This window comes from Convolutriloba macropyga, chromosome 1, assembly GCF_964194025.1.
Source record: "Convolutriloba macropyga chromosome 1, txConMacr16.3, whole genome shotgun sequence".
NCBI lineage: Eukaryota > Metazoa > Xenacoelomorpha > Acoela > Convolutidae > Convolutriloba > Convolutriloba macropyga.
Genome location: NC_134468.1, coordinates 88,420,082 through 88,428,409, shown reverse-complemented (window position 1 = coordinate 88,428,409; position 8,328 = coordinate 88,420,082). Strand labels below are relative to the sequence as shown.

Below are 8,328 nucleotides of genomic sequence, written 5' to 3'. Positions count from 1 at the left end.
TTTGCTATTTGCTCATTTTTAAAAATTGACTCTTTGCTCAGTTAAAAACCTTGAGAAAAACCGGACGTTCGAAAAAAAACGTTGCCAATCAATTTAGTTTGAAGGGTTCTCCCTGGAAACCACTTATAAACCATAGGGAAGAAATGTAAAATTCATTTGCTTATAAATCAAAACAGATGAGTGCTAATAATTTTTTTTGTAGATTTAAATAGAAATTGCCCAGAATAGGAAAATTTTTTTTAAAAAATGTAAATATGCTGTGGATGTAAATAATGACAAAAGAGTTAGAAATAGAGTAAAAAAAAGCGTTAATAGTCTTTTGACCTGCAATTTTTGAAGAGTCATATCAAACAAATGTTTATAAAAATTGTAAAGGTATGCAAACAATTCAAATTACGAAATTTTGATGTTGATGTCATCAAAATTAAAATTTTTTGGTATAAAGTACCAACAAGAATCTTGCAAAACCGCCTGTAAGAGTTGAACGGATGAATCGAGAAAGAAAGTCCGTTCCAAATTTGATGTTTTCATCCCAATGTAAGGTAGAAAGAGATTGTAAGATGAAAATGTAAGACTTCCTGTAAAAAAAAAAGATTCCCAATACTTAACAACCACATGAAATTTACTCGCGAATGTGAAATCAGCAATAACGCACAAAATAGATCTTAATTGTTTGCCGATTTACCATGTTCAAGTTTTGACTGACAAAAGATGACAGATTTTTGATGAGAATGAAGTAGATATATATATACACCTGATCAAAGTAAATGGGCGGATGAGTAATCATCGTAACATGAGACTTGTTTTGCAAAGTCAGCTGGGAGAGTTCTGTTCTGTCTGATGTGCATCATGATCTCCTGTCCCAAAACATAGGCAGTCAGGTTCTCACGCTTAGAGATACGATCCCATCTCTTGTATAACTAAAAACAAAATCGAGTCACTAAATCAAATCCACACTTATTTCCTCGCTCTTGTCCACAGTTAAGGTATTCATGTGTTTCTACTCTGAACAACATTGGTGCAGAGTGATAGTATGTGAAGAGGTATTCATCCCCCCCCCCCCCCCAAAAAAAGCCGCAAGGTTGCAAAAGGTACCATTTGCAACGCAATTTCTTTCTTTCGCGTTTGGATTGACAAACAAAGTTATTTATATGAGAAATGATTTTGACTATTTATTCAAATCGTGACATAATTATGGAGTAAAAATTGTTGGCTCTTGCTCCAAGTGTAAGTCACATACGTAGGAGGCCAAGTGCTTGAGGGGTCCTTTGCAATCTCAAAAACCCACACATATACAATATCGCATTTGTGATGAGGATAAAAAATATTTGCAACTTTTTTTCTCGCCACTGTTGCTTCATAAAGAAACCATCTTAGAAACCACGCTAAGATCATTTATGGTTCAATATTCCTGATTACCTAGATTCATAAGTTCCTGAAAACATAACATAATATATGAAAGTATAACGGACTGAGTTCGGGCAAGCTGCTCTCAACCAATTGCCGAGCAGTTGGCTGCATTAGTAGCTATGTGTGGCATAAGGAATCTAGCTTAGGCTAGCTTAATTTAGGGGGAGTTGGTGTGGAATAGGGGGTGGAGTGCAGGGGGAGCTTGCACTTGGATGTTGTCCAGCTCTGGGACAGACCCCTCGAGTCAGGCCACTGAACTATTTCTTGTCAGCAGTTTCATTGAATTGCATACTTAGAGACTGGTAAGACGATAAAAAAAACGTGATAAGCTAACATCGGAGGAACCGCTCTCAAACTACTAACGCTTGCTTTGGTCATGGTAGAAGCAGAATCAAGCTCAGCGATGCTACAGGAGGCCAAAATGACGTGGGGGTTTAAAATTGGGATTTGCGTCCCGTCCCAAGTCTAAAAATGGCTTGAGCCATGAATTTAGTTCTCTCGGTAACTTTTTGACCTTTGGCTTAGACCCTACTTAAACTCTAAGAATTGTACTGGGACTTGAAACCTTTGGACTAAACCAGTTTTTTTTTCAGGGCAAAAAATTAAGTGATCTTGCGAAGAATTGATAAAGTTAAAAATTGGATTTAGAAAACTCAAATTAACAGGGCCCAGGCAAATGTTACTAATTTTGTTTGAGTGTAATTTTTCAGTTTTTCTATTATCAATCTATTTCTGAAAAATTGGCAACTTGACACATTTGGCAAGAAGGGAGAAAACTTACATGCATGACCTGGTATGACAACTAAGAAAAAAAACGTTACTTGATCTGACGGGGAGAAGAAAGTGTTTGAAGTTTGTCGTGAACCCGCAAATAAATTTATGAAATTTTAATTTTGACCAAAATTGCAAACATGAATTTAGCATGCCTGCTATGATTTCATAAAAGATAAGACTTAGATTGCTTAATAAGGTTAAAACTTGACTTAGCTTGTATGGCTACTATTATTCTTTTATTGGGTCCGTCCATCAGTGTTATGCGAACAGTGGCGAGAAAAGAGTTGCACAACTTGCTTATCCAATTAGAAACACAGTGGCCTTGGTTATGCACTTGTTTCCCGGGTCGAGGAAAAATTGAAAAAATATGTAAGATAAGCGGTGAAAAAAATTTTCCATCGCAAATTTCGTACTTCATTTTGCGGTGAAATGCGGTGAAATTATGTAATTTCACCGCTAGAGTAAGCGGTGAACTAAAAAATCACCATATTTTGCCGCTTTCTACAAATTACCGCCGTTACGCGGATTCGCACCTCTCACCTCCTGCATGTCCACCACTTTTTCTTCCAATGCGCCACCTCTCACTAATTGCTAGCGTATTTGTTTTGAATGTAAATCAAATTCACTCTGCTTTCTTTAAAACATACGCGTTGAATTTTTGTATGATTAGCGGTGAAATTACAAATTTTAGCAGTGAAACGTGGTAATTTTTTGTAAGTTCACCGCCTACTCCAGTTGTGAAATTACTTATTTTCGCCGCTTAAAAAAATTTCTTAAAGATGTATGATTATTCGTAGGTAAATTTTCCATGCGTCTTTTAATAAATGTATCTGGACAAAACAATTCGAAGTGTTTTCTAAGAGGTGGATTTCTTTTATTTGACCACTAAGTTAAGCGGTGAATTTATGTAACTTCGCCGCATTCACTGCTGATCTCACACAATTTGGGCACTTTTTTCAAAGCGGTAAATTTATGTAATTTTACCGCTAAATTAAGCGGTGAAATTATGTAAGTTAACTGCTACCAGTCTTTAAAGTTTTTTTACCGCATTCATTACCTGATTTATGCAATTTCGTCACATCCACCGCTTATCTTGCAAAATTTGCCGCATTCACCGCTTATCTTACATAATTTTGCGTTGAATGGTGGTGACACCTCGACCCGGGTTATGATCACAACGAGAGTTGGTTAAAAACATGGCCACGTGGTTGTTATCAACCCCTCCAAACTATTTAACAACCGGGAGTTTCATATTCAACCTCGGAGTTTGATAACCTTTCGATGGTGATTGATTTCAAGTGTGTGACACTAATGGCTGAAACGTGTTTAATTACCATGAAAGTGTTGCATTTGTCTTTGATGTTTGTGAAGACGTTGTCAATTACAGAGAACTTGTAATTTGCACTGCTAATTTCCTTATACAGTGGCACACATCTCGTTCTTAACACGACAGTCGATAAGTTGAGCCCCTCATTTGCAAAAGTCCACAGCCAATCAGTTTATTAATTTTGTTCAGACCCAAACATAATGGGTGTGGGGGAGGATTTACATGCTCAACTGGGATCTATTCTGTTTCCCCCCCCCCCCCCCCCCCCAGCCTAGTGAGCATAAATCTTTTATGACCCCCAGGCGCACGTGCTATTTTCTTACATCTTCTTCTATTCTTCACAATTAAATTCAAACAGGTTCAATATTCACCAATGCTTTATATACTTTATAAAGTAGGCTCTAGGAGCTGTTTTGACCCTCTTTGGCACAAACGGAAAAGATCTAAATTTTGGGATCTATTCTGTTTGCCCCCCCCCCCTCGCTTAGTGAGCAAAAATCTTTTAGGACCCCAGGCGCACGTTCTATTTCTTACATAGTAACGTGCTATATAACAACATATAATTTGTATCTGGGGGGCGGGGGGGGGGGCGAAATAGAATAGATCTCTCAACTGCATTTTTGTTCAGTCATTTTTTGCCGATCAACATATTTGTTGTAGAAAGACGGGAGTGCAGTTAGAAAACCCATCGAAAACCCATTAAAAATAATTTTTCATAATGAATTTTTCTAATTTCTTACTTTTAGAGCAGCTATCTAAATTGAAAGTTTTTGTTGGCATTCGGCATTTTACAGTAATTTTAATCACCGTTGGCGGAATTCCAAAGACAATTGTTTGACATCCTAACCACTTCTAGAAACTTCCATATGAAAGAGTCCCTTATTGATTGAGTAAAGAATTAAATTTCATCAATTTCAGGTTAAGGTTGGTGAAATTTAGAGAAGAGATAGCACAAGAAATGGCAAGTCAAATAAATGGGGATAAAAAACAGACGGAAGAGAGAAAAAACAATCTGACATTTGCTGCATGTTTAGCCCCCAAAGGTTAGTTAAATCCAACTTTTGGAAGGACTGTCAGCTGATCAACGGAAAAAATTTTCAGTTTTGGTAAAAACTAATCAATCTACTGGCTGGCTACGAGAGATGCTGATGATTTCATATTCTCATAGGTTATTAATTATCATAGATTTTTAAATATCATTTCAAAGGCTGCAATGTTTGGCAACTAAACGTTTGAGCGGCCCATTATGTGTCTGTTCAGCTATGTATTATATTACTTCTAATTTATATGTTCATATCTAGTCATTTTTGTCGAGGTTTCTGTTCCTCATCTTTGTATTGGGATATCTTGGGAGATAGAATTGTTTATTAATTCAATTTTATAGGTAGGCAAGACCACTTGACCACTAGAGTAGGGACCAAAAAATGTGGGACCACTAGAGTAGGGACCAAGCGTGTAAAAAATATGTTTTTTTCAATTTATTATATAAGGTTAAAAGTTGAGTTTAACTTACAGGTTGCTAGTTTGCTTTTGACATTCAGTATATTTACTAATTTTGATATCTGTTTCGCAGCTCAAATTTATTCGTCCTTCCAGTAGTCGAATAATTTTTAAAAATTGCTTGAAGTTTGATTAATATTTTTGTTTTTAATCAAATTGCTCTAGAGAAGGTTTAAATTTTATAACCAGCCACACATTGTTCAAATGGTTCCCATAGAACTTATATTGTAAAAGGCACTTACAGTGCCCACTATTTTCGTCTATTAATATGAATTGAAAATGCAAGACTAGCCCTGGAACATTAAGTTACAACAAGGCTTTCTGTCTGGCTCAGCGAAATTAAAATTACCCGAGCCACCCTTACTAATTCAGCCATAATATATCCAACACCCCTAATTCCACTACCACCAGACTCACGCCCGCCACCTCTATTAAAACCCCAATCCCCCACACAAATTTTTTGTGTATGTACCTGTTTTTGGAACACAAATTGTTATAATACTACGAATATTACCTTTCATCTATTTGGAAGATCACAAGCCAGCACCGGATCACCGTTATAATAGGGTTGGGCGATTTCAACGTTTTTATTTAATATTTTAATAAATTTGAGAACCAATTTTTTGGATATATTCTGTTTCGCCCCCCCCCCCCCCCAGCTTAGTGAGCATAAATTTTTTGTGACCCCAGGCGCACGTGGTATTTTCTTACATAGTAACGTGCTATATAACAACATGTAATTTGTAACTGGGGGTCATAAAAAACACTGGGAGGGGGACAGATTAGATATTCAATTTTCTATTAGCATGGTGATTATATGCCATGGACTCTTGCTATCAAATTCAAACATTTGACATCTGGTAGTTGGTCAACTTTTAATCATCTTCCAGAAACCTCCGACAATTTCAAGATCAACTTAAGTGAAGGAAGGAAAATGTATTTAAAATCATTCCGGCAACTGTTGCTTAAGATTTGTCACATACACTATAGTACCAAAAAGCTCCGTACACCAAGATATTTCTTAAAAAAATGCACAAACATCTTATAAAACAACATTTTGAGTTCAAATCAGTTCTCTAATAACGGTAAGTTAGGCTCCTAGTTTTCTAATGCATGGTAGACAGTTTATGAAGTTTTTAGACAAATTAATAAGGACATCTGGGTTAAGGTTTTGACCATTTTTCTTCCAATTTTTCCTAATTTTCTCTCGGTTTTCGAAATTCTTGCTTCACAATTGCCCATAGACTTTCAATTGGATTCAGATCTGATCTATTTGCCCACCATTCAAGTACCTCCCGCTCCTCTACTTTGAAGAACTTGTTGACAATCTTTGCTTTATGCACAGAAGCATAATCTTGTTGAAAAATAAGTTTTCGAAAACAAAATTCTGTTTTCGTAATTTTTCAACAATTCCAAGCGAACTAGATCCTTAAGCTTGTTTGATCACCTAACAAACAGTGTCCGCTCATCTGATGTTCTGTACTCCACGAGATGAGTGATTGCTTGTGTAAAATCAAATTGTTGCCACGGAATATTTTTTAATTTCTCCGAACAACTCGAACAATTCCTTCGCTAGAGACGCCCTGAGCCTGTTACACTTTTGTTGTAGCTTGTATGCATACTGTATACTGTCTCGATACTGCTATCTTGATTTTAGGCTGAGTTACTTTGTTTTCTGACTATCAAAATTGGGCGTTTCCAATCGCAACAGCATGGCAAACAGTGAATTAACAAAGCAGTTTAACCTTCTTTTCTGTGTGAGTCGAGAAAACGAGAACGAAATCGCGTTTAAAACAACAAATTCACGCTTTTCTTTGCGACAATTAAACGTTTTGAGCAATTTAACGCTTAAAGCGCACAAATTGGGCTGTACGTAGCTTTTTGGTACTATAGTGTATGTCGTTGAAATTTGAAAGAAACTTTTGCTTAGTTTTTGCAAATATGACCTAATTAAGAACATATTTATGGGTTTAGGGTTAATTAGTCAACTTGTGTCTTTTTGTTCATTTTTGAACGGCTCATCCAAATATGTCTTGACTTTATCTTGTCAATTGGAGTGCGAGGGAGCATGATGTTGATTGCAATGTCTGTTTGGAGGAAACACATTCCAAGTAGAATATTGAGCAGAATTAGCAGAACTTGGAATCTACCGAAGGATCCTGCATAGTCTGTCAGAATGTCGTCAAATGAGGCAAGCACGGCTTTCTTTGCGTTAAAATAGTCCTGAACAAAATACAGCAAAGCATCAAAACCAAACAGGAACAGAACATTATTACGTCTCAATAAATTCTGCAGCAAATGTGTTATGAAGTATGAATTAGCAAACATGATCCAGGTTGAGTTAAAAAGGAAGGCATTAGATATCAAAAAAACCAGATTTACACATTTTGGAGCAGTTAAGTGTGTGTGTGTGTGTGTGTGTGTGTGTGTGTGTGCGTGTGTGTGTGTGTGTGTGTGTGTGTGTGTGTGTGTGTGTGTGTGTGTGTTGGGGGGGGGGGGGGGTTGAGTATTACTGAATTTCTGAGTTTGCACCCAAACCTTCGGGCTGGAGAAATAACCATTTGTTTTGCTTAAATGGCTGTCTGAATGTGAAATTATACTCGTTTTGTTTTGACTCATCGATCAAAGTTAAAAATAAAATGTAAGAAATGATTTCCAGATTAAAATTAGCTTTTTTAAAACCAATTCTGAATAATTCCGTCTCACGGGAATATGTTCAGCTTTCTCTGTTTTACTTCTCATCAATTTATTGCACAATTTTTTTATTTTTATATTTTGAATAAGTTTAATGGTGCATGTGGGAATCGAAGACTGGTTCTTTGCTCCGTAGTAAATTTTCTCATTTTTCAAAAAATACGCTAGTAAGAACCAGACAGTTTGCCATGTAAAATTTAATTTTGAATTTTATTTTATTCGATTACTTTGCCAAAAAATAACATTTGTCTTTAGTTATCAAGTGTATAGTTAGCTGTTTGTTTGTTTGTTACCTTGCTTAACCGATCCTGCATGTAATATACAATGTCCTCAAGTCCTGTAGTCTGCAACGAATCCCGTTTAGTGTCCATATTTCCGATTAAGTTCAAAATCTCTGTTACTCAATCTCTTTTAAACAGTAGTTAAAACAACTCAACATTTCACATTCCAAACACTTGTTCACAATTTCTAATTAGAGAGCAGTGTGATCAAATAGGAGTCATAACCGAACCAATCATAGTGTACTTTGTACTCAAAAACTTTGAGGACCGAGAAAGTGAAGTGGTAATGTTTGATTAAGTATACTAAGCCGGGTCGAAGGCTTTACCCAAAAATAACGTGGA

At 36.3% G+C, this 8,328-nt stretch overlaps 1 protein-coding gene across 1 annotated transcript; it reads right to left on the bottom strand.

Annotated features, from left to right (window-relative positions):
* Positions 1-756: 756 nt before the first annotated feature.
* LOC142352924 (uncharacterized) lies at positions 757-8,170 on the bottom strand. Its single transcript, XM_075405084.1, has 4 exons — positions 7,999-8,170; positions 7,050-7,234; positions 3,519-3,624; positions 757-920 (listed from the first exon to the last, which is right to left on the bottom strand). Exons 1-4 carry the CDS (start codon positions 8,074-8,076, stop codon positions 759-761), a joined length of 531 nt encoding a protein of 176 aa, XP_075261199.1. The 5' UTR covers positions 8,077-8,170; the 3' UTR covers positions 757-758.
* Positions 8,171-8,328: the final 158 nt, after the last annotated feature.

Bases quoted from the DNA above. Each gene is read 5' to 3' on its own strand.
- LOC142352924 (XM_075405084.1), bottom strand. From the start codon at position 8,076: ATGGACACTAAACGGGATTCGTTGCAGACTACAGGACTTGAGGACATT. The intron at 7,235-7,998 runs GTAACAAACAAA...TATTTTGTTCAG, and splicing joins TGCAGGATCGGTTAAGCAAG to GACTATTTTAACGCAAAGAA. The intron at 3,625-7,049 runs GTCAAGACATAT...TGTCGTGTTAAG, and splicing joins ACTCCAATTGACAAGATAAA to AACGAGATGTGTGCCACTGT.